Source organism: Gallinula chloropus (genome assembly GCF_964237585.1).
Source record: "Gallinula chloropus genome assembly, chromosome: 2".
NCBI lineage: Eukaryota > Metazoa > Chordata > Aves > Gruiformes > Rallidae > Gallinula > Gallinula chloropus.
Genome location: NC_140086.1, coordinates 48,706,181 through 48,728,261, shown reverse-complemented (window position 1 = coordinate 48,728,261; position 22,081 = coordinate 48,706,181). Strand labels below are relative to the sequence as shown.

General features: G+C 41.3%; 1 protein-coding gene across 1 annotated transcript in view; it reads right to left on the bottom strand.

Annotated features, from left to right (window-relative positions):
- Positions 1-22,081, bottom strand: part of CDH2 (cadherin 2) — a gene marked incomplete at its 5' end in the record, with an annotated part of 117,289 nt that overhangs the window by 84,473 nt on the left and 10,735 nt on the right. Inside the window, one exon of the mRNA XM_084260396.1 lies at positions 21,283-21,394. Within this exon, the coding sequence (XP_084116522.1) occupies positions 21,283-21,394 (112 nt within the window). The remainder of the gene's footprint in view (positions 1-21,282; positions 21,395-22,081) is intronic.

The following is a 22,081-nucleotide window of genomic DNA, read 5'->3' as shown; positions in this document are numbered from 1 at the left end:
CAATCCCTGCTCCATTGCAAGCTTTATGAGATGATCAGCACTCTGCACACAAACCTCACATGGGCCTGATGTCTCAGTATGACACACTCCACACGGTGGTCTACAAGGTAAAACAGTGCTGTGCAAGATAAGCAAGGTAGATTTGCAATGTGATCTAGTTAGAACCAATGGCACTAGAAATAAGTACCTTCCCCCTACAAACGTTTTTGGAATATAGTAGCAATGGATGGTAGCTTATGGTTTCCCCCCTTCTGGATGTGCCACCATATGCACAAGGAGGTTGCCAGCTGTTAAGTAACCTGTTCCCATAGGGGTGCACTGCTCCTACTATGCTGAAGCAGAGGTGCATTTGGATCTCCAGGTATGCACTGAAAAGGTGAGGCCCCTTCAGCTTGGCAGATTGGAGATTCAAAGGAGGGCAACAGCAGGAACCGCGGCATTTAGGAAAGCATGATGAAAAAGAGTGCAGAGAGCCAGGGCTGGGTCTTGCTTTCACGGAGGGAGGAATGTAGTGGGAATAGAGGGAAAACAGATTTGGGAGTCCTTCAAGCTCTTGTTGCATGGGACAAACAAGTCAAAAAGGTCAAATCAGCCTACGTGCAGATACTCTGAAGGGTGAGGCAAGACAACTGAATCAAAGCAGTTTGGGGCTATTTTTGTAACACTGTCATTACTTCTGACATACAGAAAACCCTGGAGAATGTCTTCCAGAGTTGGCCACAAAGCAAAACCACCTTTTTACTTTTTCTAGTAAAAAGAATGGAATGAACTTTACGTGGCATTTCAAGAGCCCTGTCCTGTCACAAGATTATAGACATCACAAAATATGTGTGCCGCACAATGGTTAAACCGTGGGTAAGGAAAATGATAGCCTCCACTACACAGGGCTTTTCATTGTCAGTGAGCTTTGCAAGAACAACAAAAAAAAATGCTGCATCACCACAGAGGTCCTTCCTAACAAAATTTTGCCTGAAAAAAATATGGGAACCCTGACATCTTCCTTCCAGCTTTGCTTCTTGACCACATCCCTCTTTAGACTTCAGCTGGCAAATAAGTATGCCAACTCAATGCTCTTTGCTCTCAGGGAGTGTAAAAGATGACAGAAGAGCATATTTATTTAATGCAACACCACATTAATTCTCTCATGAATTAATTCTGTATCAAGCCTCTGAACGTCACTTGCAAGCGGTTCACAGGTCTAACGGAGGGAAATGGAGGGATTGAGCCTTCTTTTAGGCAAGGGAGATCCAAGCAGGGTTTAGAGAACTCACTACTACATAGCTGGTTTAAGAAGCAACTTGAAAAGCCCATCCACTCCGTGCCAGTAACCTTGATCTTTAAAAATAATAAACCAAAAAATCCTGCACCCACACAAACCTCAAATGTCACCAATTGCTAAAAATTTCGATATCCCCTGCTAGAACTGTCGTAATTTCTATTTTCTGGGTTTTATATATCAAAAGTAACTTCCAGGGTACTGTACCTTATCACAGTATTCACTTCTCTTTAAATACCTGCTTTGGGCATTTTAGAAAAGCTTGGTTAATTTAGCAGGCAGTATGTCAGGTCTGACCACCATACTTTGAATTGCTACATCCACATGACTTTACACAGCCAGACAAATGAATGGGATGCCCAAGACTGTGCATGACAAACTCACATTGTTACAATTCTTTTTTCCATGTTACTTGTTTTACAGACAGTATTTTTTGCATGTTTCATTGTCAGACTGTGCCAGTGGAGAAACAAACCCAAATGATTTCTCCATCCAGCATAGCGGGATTTGATCCCCATTCCTTCTCTTTTAGATGTAATGGAGGTCGTCCACAGAAACATGTTCAGTTAATCACTATGCTATTAAAAGTAGTCAACACTTAAATCTGCACTGCTTTTTGTTTACCCTTGTTGTCTCCATTTTCACTTCACTTTCATCTAAACATTTCACTTTTGCATTTTAACTGTGCTTAATGCACAAAACAGCAATGACTACCAACTAAAAACAGATCTAACAGAAAGGACAGCCAGTATCCACACACTGAAGTTTATGGACAATCTTGTCACCTGCAGATAACTTCTGAAGTCACACTCCCTAAAAGCTCATAGGTATGTAGTTCTTTTTTACTTCATATCTCTGCTCTGTGGCCTGAGACAGTCACTGGACCAAAATAAACCCAAGCCTCTTTCTGCCGTTACCACACCAGGAGCTGCCTGGAGATGACCAGAGACGCCTCCAGCACCTGACCTCCACGCAGCTGTGACAGGACAGTGTCTGGGCACATGAGCCTGTGCACCCACCCCAGTCCCATCAGACCCAACACCAAGGCAACGCCGAGAGGTAAGTGCCATCAACTCACTGCCATGGCTCTTACACCGTTTGCTTTAAATAGCCTTGGGTATCTGCAGCCTTCAAAGGAAAGTGTGATGCATGCGTGCTTTCTGGTGTCACTCTGAATTCACTCTCTCAATATTTTACTGTCTTTATTTTCCATTATTAAAAAAGCCAAACCCAACACTCTAAGAACCGTATTAAAGAATGGACTGTAACTGGTAGCCACAAAAAACTACCTGGTTTAAACTGTTAACACTAGAGTAAGAGAGGTTAAAAAACTGCAGGGAAGGGGGAAAAAAAAAAGGGAGGGGAAGAGGGGCGCAACACAGGTAAGCCATCATCCTCAGCTTTCTCCATGCTGAAAAAGTATCAACAGCAAAAGGTCAGGATTTACTGGAATGTGACTTCCATGGCAAGTCCACACGGTGGTCTCCTGTATGCACAGTGATCGCTTTTTACAAGCAAAGGCTCCACATGAGGGATGACAAACTGGACAAGGTATCAAACACTGTTATTAGATACTGAGCTCCTGAATGGCATGAAAACAAAGACAGAAGCTGTACAGCAGACTACATAAACACAAGGTTTTTTGGGTTTGGGTTGTTTTTCTTTCAGAAAAAAATCAAAGCCTTCAGAACATAGCACATTAACTGCATCATCAAAAAGTCCATCTGCATCTCTTAGCATTTTTTACAGCAAGTTTTTGGGCATAACTGCTCTAAACTGTGACCATGGCTCTGCGTATTTTAAAATCATTCTTAGCATCCATCCTGTGCTAGAAATCTTGCTCCCCCAAGTTCATGTCATCTACCTTCAAAAACATTCCTAAATACTGAACACCACTGGCTTGTGAAATTTAGGTAGCGAGGAATTTAATGTAAAGATAGACACACTAATACCTGCAATGGATTTGTGTGATGGAGGGGGGAAATATGCACCAGTTTATCTTATTTTTTGTCACACAGTCATGAATGACATACATCTTGACAGTCGAAAGAACATCTGACAAGAGAAGCTAAGTGGTAGTGCCAGCACTGCATACGTGCTCTGCAAAGCCAACGGATCATTTCCAGACTTGGTGAGATGATGCTAAAATTGTCAGGGCCTGACTTCCAGCTCTCCTAACTCATACAAAGCTTTACCTGGCTAAGCACGAAGCCATGAAGTAGCCAGGGAGAGGAAGGCAAAAAAATATCCCACAGAAAAGCTAACCAAAAAAACCCCAAACAAACCCCACCCCAGAGAGTTCTTGGTTCTCGTTTTTGGAGAGAAGCAGGAAGCAGGCAGGAAACACTCCTGAGGGAGCAGGGCGGCTGAACAAAGGGGGAGACCTTTCTGCAGGTGCCAGTTCCCAGCCAACCTCCTACACACTAGGACCAGCTGACGAGGCGCTCTGCTCTTCAGCACTGTATGGAAAGATGATCCTCAGTGTTAACTGTGAATTCCTACACAGCCACATTAATTTTAAGTTCTGAATGCAACTTCTGGGCTGACTGTAAGTGATGAAATTTTACTATTTGCTGCTGCTCCAGAAATGTAAGCAAGAAACAAAACGATGCATCTAACGAGATCTGAGCCTATATAACTTAATTGCCATCGAGGTACTGCATTTATCACATGAGAAAAACAGATGTCCCCTGTTTCCACATCTATTGCAGCTCAACACAAGTACGAAAAAATTCCAAAACTAGTGTCAGTCGTTCTTAACTTGTAGTGCTAAATCCACAGGAAACCACAGATTTCCATATTTTGTCTCACCATGAATCTCCCAACTTGGGACTTGGAATAAAAGAAAAAGCTCATGGTGAAGTCAATTAACTCATTGAGACTTGTCTGTAAAGTCTTTTTTTTTTCCCCTTTTTCTTTCCTCCTCCTAGAATGCTTGCAGGAAGACAGAGATGCACATTAACTACTGTGAGCTATTTACTAATAGTTCTACTTAGCAAGTGCACAGGTGCAACTATATCAGAACTCCTTCTTTTAAAATGTACAGTTCGCTTTTTGTCATCATTGAATATTCACATTCAGGGTCTTGTATGCAATTCCAGAAAACCTGAACATTATCAAGTTTCTAAGTGTTCCTTGAAATTGCTCTACTTTTTCTAGTATTACATTTTACTTCTGAAATTTTGAACCATGACAAGTATTCACCCATGCAAGGCAGGCAGTCACTGAATTCAGATGAGGAAATAATCCTGTAATACTCCCACCTAAATACTGCATTTATTTTCACAACTTTCTCATAAAAACACAAAATATTTAGAAGGTAAAAGAAAAATTACAAAAAAGAAATGTCTTTTTCTTTTTTTTTTTTTTTTGACTTGACAATGAAAACCTTTCCCTCCCTTTTAAAGTCTGTTTAGAAAATTAAAATTATTGGCAAAGCCACGCTGTATTGCATTGAAAAGCCCCCTCTGGCCATGGCTGTCAGCTTTTACTTTTAGAATCAGGATCTGCCCATAGGCACAGAGATAGCTTGTAGCTAATAGGCTCATTGCAAGTCAAGGGCAAACTAGAAGGAAAAATAAATCCACGTAAACCAGTACAAAGCAGTAATATAATTTTGGATGTTTAGATTATGCAACTGCACATCAGTAATCTAATTAAAAAAAAATACTAACATTCACCTTTAAATAAAATCACACACTAAGAAAACCTTTAAGTAACAATAAAAAGCAACAGAGAACTCCTGACTACTGATCCAGCTTAAAGTAAAATCAGGCATCAAACACTCGTTATGTGAAGAATCACACCTATGCCATCAGATACATTCTGTTCTTCATCATACACAGAAATGCACTATTAGGCTCTGGAGACACCCTTATTCCCATTCGTCCCTGAACAAGAAACCAGCACAAGTGTCATTCCCTGTAACATTCACATAACGTACGTAAAAATAACTTGCAAGCCTTTCCCAGAGCGTCAGGTCTACCAAAGATTCTACAGAATCTCCCTTTTCCAGTTAAGATATCCCCCCAAAAAAGCACCAAAAAAATCTAAATACTAGAAGCTTGCTAAGTGCATGGTTGAGTTCAGTCTACCCAGATTTGCCTTAAATTTCAAGTATTCTCAGAAACTCTGTAATTTTCTTCTTATTTCTACCACATATATACTTATGTAAATTCACAAGTTTTGAAGAATTACTTTTATCCTGACCACTAATGTAGAAGTAGATTGTGCTATATAAAGATCTTTGGAGCAGACAATTTAAAGGCCCCTGCTTTTTTCTACTTCTCTATTTTTCCTCCTTAATAGGAAGCTTTAAAAATGTGTTCAACACCAGCCAGAGCCTTCAAGTGAAGATGAAACATTCCTGTTGTTTTCAAACTAATCAAGCTGATTATTACAAGTCACAGGGCACGTTTCTTTCTTTTGTAACCCCAACTGCCACAGTAAAAACGAGACTTCAGCTTTAGCTGAAGAACAGCAAGCCCTGTCACCACAGGAACTTACTTTACACAACTGTATGAAGACTTCGAAAGTCCCTGAAACCAAACGTGAAGCGCTGGGGTCCTTCTGCCTTGCCACCAGACAACACTACCACCTCCAGCCAGCGATCTTGCCTCCCTGCTGAGGACAATGCCTGCAAGACCTGACAAAAGGGCATGTGCATCCTTGTCTTGCTGCTCTAGTGCTGCTGCTGCTGCTGCCCTGGCATCACAAGCACATCTTTATTGATAATTCACAGAAGGTTTTGACCCACAGAGACAAAGCACAGGCAGTCAGCTTGTATGATGAGCCTTGCTGCAGGACAGCAGCCTCCAGCAGAGAGCTAGTATGGGTACATGGGGGCAATGGCATCCTCAGCTGCAGCAGGAGGCTGTGGACAGCCAAGCTGTCCCTCAGAGCTCTTCACACAGAAGAGTTTAAGGAGCAAGAGTGCCACTGAAGTCCCTTGAGCAGCTAGGGTAGACTGTCATGTTTACATGTCCCCAGGTGACTAAAGAAAGAGTTCAAGAAAGGGTAAACACAGAAGTGGCTTACAACTGTGCTGGCCAGCTTTGCTTGCTTCCTTTTGCCTTGCAGATTTGCAGTAAGACCTGTAACTCTTCCTGGCTGAAAAGACTTATGCTTGTGTAGGGGTTTACTGCTGGATTGTCACAGCAGAGGAAGAAACTGGATAGACTGGAGAAAAAAATTAAAATGCTGCACATCATTCTCATTTTTCACTGAAGGGCTTGAGTTAATGGTGAAATATCCATGATTTATACATTCATAAAAAATGTAATCACAGTGAAAAGGTCATCTGATTTGCATACTAGACGCTAAAACCCAACCACTCTGGTATTGCAGATCTAAAATGACAGCAAAGCAATACTGTTGGCCAGTTGGACACACAGGACCAAGACCTCAATAGAAGATGAGGGATATTTAGAGACCCAGCTAGGATGCACTTCTGGTATGACAACTGAAACTATTTAGGCAGAAAATGCTTCAGAGGAGGTGGTCTTGTAGCCTACGGTCTCATCCCTCTCTCTCTCCTGTCAGAGGCTGCTGCAGTGCAGCCAATGGACAAGTTGGTTTGTCCAGCCGATCCAAGGGAATATTGTTCCTCATTCCCTCCAGGGTAAGCCTGCCGTTTGATCAGCCTAACACATTGATCTGCACAACTGCTACGTCCAGTGAAAAAGAAGCATCTGGACTGCAAGGTAAGGGCTAATTTACCCTTAGATGACTTTAGTTGTAATGCAGAACAGACTTGAGAAAGCAAATCTGCTCGAGCTCCTCTATCAGCAGTGAAGATGCACTGGGTTGTCTTCTTTGAAGTGTGACTTGCATCAGGAAAGTAGTGCCATTCAGTCCCTCATCAAAACAGCTCTTTCCCCCTGCTCCCAGGTCCACCACCTTTTACTGTACCAAAACAGCGACAAAGCCTTCATTGAGCCACCTTACCCGCAGCAATGCAAGCGCCCTTGCACCAAACCCCTTGGTACATTTGGGTCTAGGAGAGTGAGGCCCAAGAAGCACTAGGATCAGCAAACCTTATTTTACTGCATACTGGTTTATGTTTGTCTCTCACTAGCAAGACATGCTCTGCAATTCTTACATGCTCTAAACTGGGGAAATGTACCTCTTACTGTGAGGGAGCTCGGGGCAACCAGCCTCCTAAACCAACCACCTAATCTATTCTGCTGTTGTCAATACCCCAACATGACAACATCTTTTAAGTCTTCCAATCGTAGAAGAGTTAACTGTCTTTTTAAAAACCATTCTACTGCCTGGAACCCATAACATCCATCTCTGAGGTCTCTGGACACCTGATGATTCAAGTCATGGAACCAATAAAAATTCTGCAATTTGAAGAAAAAAAAAATTTACAAGCTAAACTTAAATTTTATTCAATATAGTGAGTATGAACATTAATTTCAAATGTTTTGTAGCAGCATCAATTAAAAAAAAAGAATAAATACCACCGTCATTTGCATTCACAGGTGTTTGGGAAGGCAGTAAAGAGACTGTGTATAAATTAGTATTCACCCCTGGTCATTTTATCAAAACTAGGCAGGCACATTCTTAAATAACCCAAAAATGACTTGCCTGCACAAGTACGACAGACCCAACAATCCTCTTTCTAAAGATTTGTCTAATACTACTGTTTTGTTAACAAAACATTTTAATTTTTGATGCTAGTAAAATTAGCAAAGTTCACATATCATGCAATATAAAATGAATAATGGGATCAATACAGTTTGCATTTATCACAGGAAGGCGATGTTTACGGCACGGTACTCTCAGAATTCAATTTATCCTGTGGCTGATCAGTGCACGGCTAGCAACAATTTTACTGTTAAAGGCAGTAAGATTCTAACTAAAGCTGTAATACAAACAGAGACTTGAGAAGTCTAACACCAAGTAAAACCAAAGGCCTCTAGGCAAACAAACCATGTTTTGACCTTCAGTAACATTCTAACACTACCTATAGCCCGGAAAATTCTCTGCATCATAAATATGTGCAACTGACAGCCATTATTAAAACACTTGTGTAACTGCTTATCAAACCATTTATCTCTACACCTTTACAAGAAAGCATAGCTTTGTAGAAAGTATTGCAATTAAAATAATACATAGAGGGAACTACATAAAACCCTTGCCAGACTCTGCTGGGCTCACATCCACAATATTTCACTTGTTTGCAAATTAAAAAACGTCAACTCTAACCCAGAGGAATAAACACAGACCACCTCCAACAACAACAACTGGGAAGCACAGACAGACAGCAAAGTATTCCAAAACTCTTCTAGACATCTTTCTTTTTGAACACTCAAGCAGTTAATTTATCTCATGTTTTTTTCAAAATGAAGCCACCGTGAAAAACACATAGCTTCCACTTCACATATAAACTCATATTGCAGGATTTGGTTCAAGCACATATAACCTCGTATTGCAGGATTTTCAGGGTTTGTGGAGGAAACTAGGAAAGGTTATCCAATGAGATAACCAACATGAGAAGGGGAAGAAAAAAAACCCCAACAAACCAGTCTTCAAATACAATTTTCATTTTGATTCATTCCGGAAAAACAGGCACCTTCCTATCCCCCCCAGTAATCCTTACCAGGGCACCGGAGCACCGAGTTCATTATAACGTATTGATCTGCCCAACACAGGGGCCCACGTCTATCGATCGGCTCCAGCTGAAGTCCTGCGCTGCTCGTCAGGCGCACAGCTGCGGTCCGCTCGACAAGTCAAGCAACACAGCGTATTTTCCACCCTGGCCCGACCCAGGCAGGACACTCCTCTATGGTATGCAAGAGAAGTCACACAACTGCCTTTGAGCGGATAACAGGCAGACTTCAAAAACAAGCTTCTTCTAAGATTTTACTTGGTTGCTCTACAAAAAGCTGAAGTTGATGGTTTCAGAGGAACACGGAACTCATTATTATGACTGCAAATGAAAAGCAAATAAGTCTTCGAAACACCTGGGCTATAAAACCCACTGTCCTGGTTTTGGTCAGGATGGAGTTAAATTAATTTGTTGCAGTGGATGGAATGCTGTGTTTGAGAGTAAGATGGGAGTAGTGCTGATAACACCCTGATGTTTCTAGTTGCTGTCAGACAGTCAAGGACTTTCTCAGCTCTTCATGAGAAAGGAGGGGCGAAGCCAGGACAGGTGACCCAACTGACCAAAGAGAGTATTCCACACCAGTTACGTCCTGCCCAGGATATCGGGGGGCTGACGGGAGGAAGGCCGGGGGCAGGTCCAGGACGCGCGGTTCTTGAGGGACGGTCGGGTTCTGGGTCGGCTCTGGGTGGCACGGCCTGAGTTGTGTGGTTTGGTGAGAAACCGTATCGTGTATCAACAGCTTCATATATTTTTGCTCTAAAGTCCTGTTAGCATTGTTATATTTTATCTTTCTGTTATCTTAGTAAACTATCCTTATCCCAACCCACGGGCCACTTATTTCTTGGTTTTGGGGTTATTTGCCCCTTCCTTTTCCCTTCCCTTACCTCTCACCTCCCCCAGCCCCCCCACCTTCCCTTTTCCCTGCTCTTTTCCTTTAAGGAGCAGGCAGCTGCGTGGATCTCGGCTCTCAGCCGAGGTGAAACCATGACACCCACACACTCCAAGATGGTGGCCACCTCTGCCATGGCTCCAACCCTGAACTATGCCCCCCCTGACCGGTGTTGCCAGGCAAAACTTTGCGGCAATTACAACAAGCATTTCTCTCTCTGGCAAAACTGGGTCCCAAGGCCAGGTGCACGTGTGATTTTCCTCTAAACAAACAACAAACCGGCTTTTTTTTTTTTTTCTGGGTGTGGTGGTGGTTGGGGTTCTTTTTGAGGAGCTGTAAATCACAGGGCCTTTGTTGCAAAACCTGGAGGAGGAACTAACTAACAGATCATTTGCAGTTGTAACAACTGATAAAATCACCTTCTCTAAGGAGAAAATGATCCATTTTTACAAATAATGTCACGTATCCTTCTTAAATATTTTAATCTGCATACAAGCACAATGACAAGATCTTAATTAAATGAGACTTGACATGGAAGTGCAGGCAGTGACATAGATCGTAAGAATGGGAGGGATTTTCTGGTGTTTGTTTTTGAAGTGTCAGCATGATAGGGGCTTCGTTCTGTTTCTGGGAAACACGCTGAATCAATTACAGGTAGGCAAAAACACCTCCGACACCTGGAATGCTAGATGTGCTTTTTCGCTCCGAGCTGTTAAAACTCCTGCCCTGATACATCTCAGCTCTGCATAAACACACTCCAAAAGGCTAAAATTTCACTCCATTGCTCCTGACAGCCTGGAAAACACTGCGGTATTGACCTTCCCCAGGTCCCTCCACACACGCCAATGCTCCCTGCCCGCATGCACTGCCCCAGTTTTTCCACTGATTCCAGCTGTATTTCTGCTCTTATGCAATAGGGACCCTTTCTCAACAAAAACACCTTCAGTAGGAAAGAAAGCAACCAAGGCTCTTTTTGGGTAGCTTACCAATGAATCCACAGTGCTAAGAATTCGATGATGCTGAACAACACACGTTATGGACAGATGATGGAAGGTGGTGGTGGGGAAATGTTAAAAATGCATAGCTGACACACTGAGAGTCCCACTTCCATCTGTCAAGTTAACAACACACTTTGAGAGGGCAGTTAGCAAGTTATCAGCGTGTGAACTGAGATATGTTTTACAGATTAAAGAGTTTAGAAAGACCCTGAAATCCAAATTTTAAAGGTATGATGTTTATCTACCTTTCCTCACAACAGTTCTTAAGCACCAGATTTGCTGTATGGTTCCCCTTTGTGGAAAGATAAATTTACACGCTACTTAAGGCAGGCATTAAGTTAAATTCAAGCTGAAGTACCTGCACTCTATATGCAGCAGAAAGCCCTACAACACAATCACCGATGACAGCTTATGCATCCAGTTTCTGTCACAAGGTTTGAAAGTTCAATGGCTGTGCCATACAGCAGTAATTTCAATAATGAGCATAACCATGATCCAAGCCCAGGAAAGCCAACTGAGTAATTTCCACTGACTCAGCTACGTATCAAATGCTATGTGTACAGCTGGTTGACAAAACCTGAAAGAAATGAAGGAAAAAAGCCCCTCAAAAACCCAAGCTGTACATGCTGAGTATTATGTTACTAATGTTTAAAAGCCACTCAGTTGTGAAAGAAAGGGGAATTTTTTTTTCCCATCTTTTCATCTGCTTGAACCAAACCGCTGACCTAATACAGCCAGCGAGCCACCATCAATAAAAGCTCCACACTGGAAAACAACTAAGAGCTACCCCTCCACCCTCACGTAATTTTGATACAGGTATGCTAAATGCAGAAACCAAAGACTATTTACATAGATGTTTTGCTTGTATTTGATTGCCAGTTTACTTGTATTTGAATATCAATTTGCAAGCTAATTAAAGAACATTGCTGAGCCCATTACAGAAAAATAGTGCTCCACCATTAACTGCAGTGCTATCTCACTAATTCCTTTAAAGACTGGCTTCAAACACCATCTTCATCTCCATTCAAAACAATTAGTATACGTTTATTTCACATTTTAAACTGCAGAGAATCAAAATTTTAAGCACTTTAACAGATTGCACTGCTATTTTGATAGCTTTTATGTTACAAATTATGCTTTTAGGGATTCGTAACTTTCCTATTTAAGAGAATGTTAAACTGGAACTCACAGAGGGTCTTAAATAATTCCTCTTCTCTACAACCTGAAAGGCATATGCCATTAACTTTCAGTGCAAACAAAACCTAATTCTTAAAAGGCAGCACAGTGCACAAGAAGGACCTTGCTCCTGCAGGCGACCAGACAAGATCATATCATCTGCCACTGCTCGCAGATCTGCCAGGACGCAGCAGACAGTAAAAATTCCCCTTTTTTACTGGGAAAAGGGCCAGTTTCTGAAGCTCTGCAGTCAGCTCAGTGAAGGAGGAGATGTACCCAAGCCACGCTTTGCTGCTCCTCTGCCTGGAGCATCAGTGCCCACTGGCAGGCAGGGTTGCAGCGGGCGAGGGACGGCAGCCGCAGGCAGCGATGGGTGTCCTGGTTCTCTGGGATTATCTGGAGTCGGGCTGGCGGGTTAATGGGATTGCTCGCTGTCGTCTGCAACCCAGTTAGAACCGCCGGCACAATTTGCCACTACGCCTGGACAGGGCTGGGTTGCAGAAGGCAGCAAGGGACGGGCAGGGAGCTGATCCTCAGCTGCCCAACCCTTGAAAATATTACAACAGCAGGAAGAAACCTCCTGGTTGCGCTGCAAGGAGTAAAAGGGAATAAAACATAACAAAATGCCTAATGGAGAATCTAACACAGCGGGGCCTCATTCAGCTGTAACTTACTTTTCTCCCATCACCCCTAACAGGCCGCTTTTCTCACTAACCTAACTCCTTTACCACAGCAGGTCCCAGTAAATCAATAAAGCAAGCTGACCCAGCTGAGAACTAGCCCACCACAAAAAGCTTGGATAGTTTTGAGTCAGATCAGCTTTATGACCTAACTTGCTCATCCTGCAGCCACATCGCTGGGATGAATTTATAACTAAAGGAAAGAATGTTGCATTTCTGCTATATCCTCTCCTAGCTTAACCTAAGGCTAGTATTTTCACATGCACTGAAACAGCATGTCCTGTAGTCAAGGTTGAGAAACAATTAAAAAAACCCCAAAATGTTACTGGTACCAATTCACCCACAGCAAAAAGCAGAGGTTGGTTTCCACACTGCTCTTAAACACTGATGGACTCAAACTCAACCCTGCCTCCAGAACAGTGGACAAGCCACAATGTGCAGCTCTCTAGGTTGTACTTAGTGAACCTTATATCCTAAGACCAGTTTATTTTCAAAATGCTCTTCTTCGAGCATGGTCTGATCTTAGCTAAAAACTCAGATAATTTTCTTAGCATTAGTATAAATAAAGGAAAAAAAAAAGAGGGGGGAGGGGGGATATGGGCATCATATTGTTATTCTGATGTCAAAAGTTCTAGCAGTTTCTCTTAGAAAAGCTTTGCAGCACTATCTGCTCACTTGAAGAGTGGAAAAACATCTGCATTCTATTAAATTGAGAGATTACTGGGTACTAAAGGCCAGTTACTCCTTCTACAGCCCAATTAGAACATAACAGCAGCTCTAGTCTTTTCCCTTCAGTCCAAAATCTGACACTGTTCCCTTGTAACTTCTGCCCCTCCTATCTTCTCAGTTCAGCAGGGCTGCCTCTGATTGATGCCTGCCTACAACATGCCCTCAAAGTTTGGAAGTGAACTCTTCCACCAGTTACCATTTACAGATTAAAAAATGCCCCCCATGTTGAGTGTCACAGGTTCAACCAAAAGCAATGAATCTGCTTCGCTCAATTCAACCAAAATCAGAGCAGTTCAAACTGTACTTCGATTTGCTGACTGACATCCAAATCTTCAATACAGCCGTATTTGATTTAATGCAGTTAAGCATTTAAATACTAATGGCATTTATCTCTATTTAGCACAGCAATATGGTCTGTAATAAAGGAACTTACTTTCCTGTAAGTTCAAATAGAATGTTCTAGTAAATTTGTCTTCTGTGTTGTTAGAAAGCTGGCAGGTCAGCAGAAGGTGAATTGTAGTCTTAAGTAAGAATCTGAATGCATAATGGTACACGCTGTGTGTCTCGCTCTGTATTAACACAGATGTCCTCACCTGAGATTTTGCCCCATGTATTCCATATACTCACCTAGTCACATAAAGAAATATTGCTATCTATTTTAATGCAGCTGTTGAAAGCAACACCAACATTTCTTCTATGACAGAAGAGATCTCCTGTACCTAAGGGCACCTTTGCTGAGGCTTGCTGCACTGCTTTGCAATCACCATTCCTTCCAGCCTTCCCCAGAGAACTGGTCAGCCTTGGTGAAGGCTCAAACTACAGCAATTCCAGGAGAAATAATGGCCCCTTGGGAATCAAGGGCACATGGCATAGTTTAAAACTGAGCTAAGACTACACTAAATGGTGTTAGAAATAGTATAAAGCTACACCTGGCTTCAGAGGCACAAACAAAACATCTCTTTTGCCATCCTCCATTGAGCCATACCCAGAGCTTACTGGGGCAGCTGACAACTCAGCTCTTGTAATTCATATTTCTCCACGGAAAAAACCTCACTATGTTTGAGACCTGCTAAGTAACCAGCTGAATACAGAAAAAGGGAATAAGTACTAATTAATTCAGTGCATTCCAAGCAAATGCACCATAAACAGAAATGACTATCAGAGCTGGACTAATTAGCTAAGATAGTAATTTACACATCCCAGAACACTGAAACCATTCAGGATTTGTACAATTTCTTGGTAGGTGTACTTTTCTCTTTATCAAGATGTATTTATAAGAGTCAACACTAGAAACAGAAGCAGCATACCCTTTTCAGGGAAAAAGGGTAAGTCAAGTTTCTTCTCCAAAAAAAGACAGGATAATGCATTAGCATTTTTTAGCTACAAAATATATGTCCACCTCTATTCCAGAAAAGCAAAACATTTTGTTTAATACGTGTTTACAGGTTTCTTTTAGAGTGGCTTTTCATCTAGAACTCAAATGATAAATTCTTTGATACTGGATATACAAATTGATCCAAATACTGCGATTCATAATAGATTGAGGGTGCAACCTAGGGATAAGAGAGTTACCTTACTGAGATGTTTGTCCTTTGCCCACATCCAAAACACTGGTGAATTTCATTGTTTACATTTACTCTGTTTCTGTAGATGTAATGTTTTGCAAGCATGAGAAAATACCAACATTAACCAGTAGCTTAATACTACAGAGTAAAATCATGTATCACGTACAAATTAGACATAACCTTTACAGAAATTAAAGCAAGAAAAAAGGAGTCACCATTCAAATAGTTATTTTACCATGCTTCAGTAAGGTGAGCATATGTTACGTATACTCTAGGATATATGCTGTGTTTAACTAAGGAGTGGGGGAAAGGAAGCAAGGAAACCACATCTCAAGAAAAGCAATCTCTTGCTTCAGCAAAAGAAAGCTCCAATTTCCAGGGGACAAGTATCTAAGAATACATTAAGAGCTTGATACGTGAATAGACAACGGGCATCATAAAACAGGCACTGTGCTGGTGTAGTTAAAAGCAAACAGAAGCAGCTCTTCCAATCCAGGATAGCGAGCTCAATACTGACACAGGAGAATTTAGGATGCTGTGGGGTACGGAAAGAGGACAAACGGGAAAGCTGTTTGAGAAAAGAAGAGGAAAAGGATTAAAAAGGCAAGAGACTGAACCAGAATATAACTGTAACATAAATCTACAAGGCACAGCATGACCAAAGAGTGGCATTAAAATTTACGCTGTTTCATACAAAGAGGGAAGAACTAAACCTACTAAATGTTCAGCAGGACTGGGGCAAAAATACATTTATATTCCCAACATAAGCTTCTGAAAATAAAAAGAATTCTCACACCCACCAAGGCTTAAAAGAATAACTAGAAGGGTGGTGTTTGGGGGTTGATAGTTTGGGGGTAGAGGAAAAGGAGTTGGTTGGGTTGTTTTTTTCTTTGGTTGGCTGGGGTTTTTTTAATTTGTGTTGTTTTTTTTCTTTTTTAGGTAAAGAGGGGAAGGAGGAAGAATGGTACAGTAAGAGAATATCAGAAAACTACATTTGGGGAGAATTGAAACATTTTTTTCCCCAGCTTGCCAGCAGCTCATAGAGAGACCCAATCCATCTGAGATTCTTTGGCTGTCTGCCTGGAAGGAACTTGTCAAATTGTCTTTTTGCTTAAGGCGAGGAACCTTCAAACAAAATGGTTACCATTTTTGGTTTTTTCATGGGGGGGGGAAAAATCCCAACTTTTATTTTTTTTTTTTTTTTCCTGGGAAAGACTTTCCCTCTTGGAAAAAAATGGTTCTGCTAAAAACACTCTACTCTTAATGTGTACTGGAATATCAAAGCCACCGGTACATGCTAACATAGTAAGAGTACAATCACACAAACACTGTTTACAGAAAGGAATGACACACCTTCAGTTTTAAGCATTTTTAAAGCAATTTTTTAAAAAGTAATTTTATTCTTAGGTGATGGTGGGTGTTTTTTATATATAGTGTGATAAAACACCACTAGCAGAAAAAAAAAAAAAGCCAAGTGGCTTCACATGGGACCCATGTAACCCCCAACCTTATGAAGAAACGTTGGCTACTTTCCAACATCAGGCAATTCCCAAGCACCACATTCCCAGCAACACGTTTCAAGATTGTTTCAGACCAACCAGCATTTTCAGTGGTAAACTACAACGCAAGTCAGTGGGAATGCCAAAATCAAGCTTTGTCACTCAGTTTGAAAGCATCAAAACAAATATTATTTTCTAAGTATTTCACTGCTAGAAGAGAAAAGGCAGCAGGGACACCATGGCTCTGTTTAAGCATACAACATCGTTCAGCAAAAAATCCCAAGGAGTAGGAGTGTGAGTTTACCCCAGATAAGCTGGCTAACCCCGTTCGTTTCCTGGTTTCATGAACACTTGGTACCAGGCTCAAAGAGGAGGGATGGCGTAAGCGTGCCTCTTTTGGCAACGCTATCAGCTCGCTTCAGCTTAAATGGCTCATGAAACTGTGCTCTTACTCATCCATAATCACAGCTTATCTCGGTTATCAACACCAACCAAACCGATTTTTTTTTGTCTTTATCATTGCAGAACTCAAAGAGCTTAGAAATACGTTACAGCTACACAAGGCTCCAAGGATACACTTAAGAATCTTGCCTAGGCAATGAATTTGATTGGCAGAGAACGAAAATCATGTATTCGGTAACAGGCTGGACAGTGTTAAAATGAAAGTCTCTGAAAGGTAAGAAACCACTAAAATAAGTTATCAGAAAAAGAATCTCCAACTTTAAGATATGATTCTGCAAACAGCCATTCAAGTAACCCTCCTAGGTGAATCAGTTTAGCAGACATGCATTATTTGTGTCTTAAAACTTGCAGGATATAGAACAAAGATTAGATAAACAGGCTGGACATACGTATCAAACTGCTACAAGAACCTTTTCCTGGATGAACTACGGAACTGCGATAAAAGCAGCACAGGCAAGGGCATTTAAGATATTAAAAATAACTCCTTCTTCAACTTAACCTCCTCTTCTCCAAATACTATACCTTACTTACAGTCCCCCAGAGAGTGATCACATTTTATTTTACAGAAACAATTCAGAAGAGCTGTGCCAGTGAATTTGGGTTAGATGTCTACTTTCTGCTAGGTGATGGATGGCGAGTTGTTATTTGCTTATGTTTGTTTGGTTGGTTTTTTTAATGGTGGAACATCTAGTCCTAAGATACTTAAAAAGGATATGGAGTTCTAAAGGATATGGATGCCCAAATAACTCAACAGCTTCCTTGGTATAAGAGGTGCAAAAGGTTTCTTTTAATTTTGTTTCAGAGATTATTACTTACTTATTCTCCCCTTTAAGGAAATGAAAGTAGTAGTTCTAAGGTCATCTAGTTCCTTGGTAAAAATCACCATAATTTTCTGAAGTGACTGGTACCAAGTGGAACAATACGGAAAAAAAATAAATTCAGAACCAGATGTAGAATACTTAGTTTTTATGTGTTAAGTGACCTGAGTGTATTTGATCTTCAAGTCAGACATGCCAGACTTCACAGAAGACGAAGTGTAAGACATCAGCTTTGAGGAGTCTCCAAGGCTACGATCAATGAACTGTCTACCAGGGAGCATGGGACACCAGTGACACCATGCCCAGAGATGGCAACAGCCTTTACTACAGGCCACTCTCCTACATGGCTCAGTCACGATTTACTACACTAGCAGTTTCCAACTTCTTTTGCTGTGCCTTCCCAACTAACTGCATTTCTTTCCTACAAGGGAGTCCCCATGTCCTCATCCTGAATCCAAAGGTAGCTATCTTTCTGTTTCCTTCCCTCTACCCACATTTATAAATGTGAGATTTCTTCTCTTTTTCCAATTTCCGCTACTCTGACTGTATTGTTCCATCGATTTTTCACATATGGCGACAACTGAACATGATGTAGTGGCCTCTCATGCCCTTGTGTACAGATGGAGATATTATAGTGGCGGCTCACACATTATCCTAACCACAAGAATGAAAAGACAACCCCATTATTGACTGCGAAGACTATTATTTTTTTTACATGTCATAGGAACAAAATGTCCCTCAAAAACAAGCACCCCCTGAATACAGAAACAGGAAGAGAAACCTCCCCAGAAAACACAGTGTCCTGCAGTACATGGTGGAACCCTGCCCCACAGTCTAAGGTAAATATTTTTTACAATAATACTTTGATATCTTCTGTTACTGTAACAACTGAAAAGCACAGATCAACAAGTCATATGATAACACTTAAATTTTATTTAAGTTTTGGTGAAGGTGGAAACTGAAGACCTTAGGAGGTTTGTTGCCCACCGAGCAAGATAAAAGCAAATCAAAAACACAGCTAGTAAACATACAGTCATTTTCTTGGTCAATATTTTAAGAACTAACTTGTCAAGAGAGCATTGAGTCAGGTTCAAATTATTCTGCAGCTGGCAGAGAGCACCATAAAGCCTCTGTGCTTGTAACATCAGTGCACAAAAATCAAAGAAAATGAAAGCTCTCACTTCTAAACCATATGTAGAAACTACAGTTATATGTCTCACTTCTGAATTCATACCACTATAAGCATGCAGTTAGACAGGCGGGGCGATCGAGATCAGAATCAGGCCCATGGTTATCCTAAGAAGCAAATGTCACACAACTATACTTAACTTGCAGCGTCATCTGAATCCAGTTTAATAACCAGAAAATAGGCTTTTGACAACAATACTGTTTCAAAATGACAGTGTAATTAAATTTAAGTCAAAGCTATGCAATGATGGACCGTATGTTTATGTGTAACCAGCAAATTATATGCTTTTAAGCATGTCAGAGTTTTCAAAAGAATTAACCATTGCAGTAATTCAAGTGATGAAAAAGCGGTAGGAAACAAACTCCCCCGGGTCATTCCTCAACCAGCTGATATGATGTGATACACACTGTACGCCTTGTATAGTTTTTCCAACTCCTACTTCCCTAAAATGCTATGTGCTTTAATACCATTCAAGGGCAAACCAACAGTCATGCTTCACTCACTTCTGAGAGGCGAAGGGAAGGGACTGCGTGAATGGGATGAGATATGAGAGAGGAAGTCAGCCTGCCACCCTGCACCGCTAGTTCAAAGCCAGTTAAGGATGGTTGATCATTATGCTTCGTGTGAGCAATGCCGACACAGAATCAGCTGGTAGTCCTAGCTGGAGGAGTGCAGGGGGGAAGGAGAAACTGCAGAAATTCTATCAAGAGCAAAGAGAAATTTCATGGGGCAGGGTAGAACTCAAAACCTGTGTGATCTCAGTTTTAAGATTAACTGACAGAACGATAATTAAGCAGTAACAATTGAAAGGCGGGTTCAAGGCAGCAGTATTGGAAAGCACTTGCCTGCTGAGCTGCCTAGCCCTGTCTCTACCCCTCTCTCCCGGCTTGTGCATCACCTACCAAAGCAGCTACCAGTGCCAATGGCTACTGCAGGAGTCTGCAGCACAGTCATCTATTAACTCCCATCTGGTGGAAAGCAAGGAGAATTCTCTTTCCTCTTCTATTATTTCCTCAATTGGCAGAACATTTACTTTAATACATGAATTTCTAAGCTATTCTTTAATAAAATAAGAGTCTGTGGTGTCAGAATATACTTCCTTGAAACTGAACAGAAAAAGCTTTAATAACTCAAGTTTAAACACACTAAAGCTAATCAATTCATCCCGTATTCAAGTTTCCATTATGCTTCTAAAAAGGCACAAAACAGGTCTGTAAAAATATAATTAGGAAGAGAAACTGCTACATACAGCATGTAAAATCAAGACTACAGCTTTCACTTCATTTGTTTTGCAGACTCATTAGAATTTTTTTCATTCAAATGTCTTGATCTGTGTAACCATATTTATATATGAAAGAAACAACAAATTAAATTAGTCTTTATTTAAGATGTATTTGAAACCGTCCAAAACTGATCTTCTTAGTTCCACAATTTCCAAATTAGATGGAAAAAAATCAAACATGTTAGCAGTTTAGAAAACAGCCAAGTTAATGCACATTTAAAAAATGTTCTACGTCTACAAACTCATACACTAAAACTTAACTGGTTGGAAAATCTAGGAAACATTCAAAGCACGTGCCTCTGTGTCCTACAGCTGACTACACCATCGCTGACAAAGAGGCCCGGGAAGAGCAGAGGAACAAATTCCCAACCTGGAGCACCTGCAGACAGATGTACTGACTGCAGCACATCCTCAGCAGAGGCAAGGGCTCTCATTAGCTGAGCATGCAGTGAGCTCAGAAGTGGGTCATCCTTGCCTGGGCACCAGGCCATTCAGGTGCAGGTAGGTGCCAGGGTGAGAGTGCACAGCATGTTCTCCGCAAGACAGCACCAGCACTGTCCTGCCTCTACTGATAACCGACCGAGGGCTCCTCATGGGCAACTGCTCTCTCAGGTGCTGCCTGTCCCATGTTTTGCTTTCCACAGGCGTCTCTCCTTAGGTTGCCAGGAAAAAGCAGTGAGGGAACTATCTCTGCTAGTCTAAGTGCAGTGCATCTACGCGAGATGTAAAGCAGAAGGGAAATTTTCTTTACCATCATTCATATATTGGCTCTGTGTACGGATGGAGAGCGTACGTATCATCAGTGGTAAAAATAAACATGTGTGATGCTGTGCTGAGAAAGAAGTAGTGAATGACCATAGGAAGTTTGCAACACTCCATGTTTTCAGATTATGGTCAACAGAGGTGCATGTGCTACCCACTAATGCCAACGTATTTTCCCAGTTCTGTGACAGTAATGAAAAAACCATCACAGAGCAGCTGACATTCTTTCCTGCGAGAGTTTGTGGCCTATTTAGGGATGAAAATGCTCCAGAATGCTTTATGGTTACAGCTAGAGGAAGTAAAAAAAAAGTAAAAAAAAGCCAACATCTTTTCTAACCATACCGTTGAGAAGAGGCTGTCCTCCATGTACACTCCTTGACACCACTGCACTGTGAACATCTTCAGGAAATCCAGTCTTGCATGACATATCTTCACAGGTTGCTTTTATCGGTGCCTGAAATGCAAGACAAAATTTATGTAATAATCGTAACCCTCATTCACCAGAGAAACATTCCAGTTGGCACATACTCCATTTTGCTGCGGCCTTGTACAAGCAGCGTCTTTGTTTCTGAACAACTGCAATTAGGACTGTGAGGGCAAAGGGTTAATCTCTCTGATAACTGGAATGGAAGGAACAAATCCCACTTGTCTGGTAAGATCTAAATAATACACAATCTTGATTCTTCTGACAACTGAACATTTCCACTAAACCAGCCATGAGACTGAAGGGGAATCATAGGGGGAACAAAAACATTCCTTCCTCTGGAAATAAATGTTGCAAAAAACCCATCGGCAACTTTTTCATAGCCAGATTATTTGAGAGGAACGACTTCAACTGCTGATTTAAAATGATTTAGAGCATTTCTATGTGAGGCTGCACCAGAGCAAGTAAACTAAGATAAAATGCTACATTTGCAGTAACTAGCAGAACTTACATTTGTGTTAGCATTCAAAGGGATACCATATAAAGCCAAATGTTTCCAATGCAATCTCTTTCTATTTCAAAGGAACGTTAAGTTAAAAGGCAAGCAGCTCATTATTAAATTTGCACAACAAGGGAAGAGCCAAGCCACCGAAACTGTTTGTTCTCTCACTTGTTAAGAAAGTTTCTCCTCAAATCATGTTCTTAAAGAGTTTCATA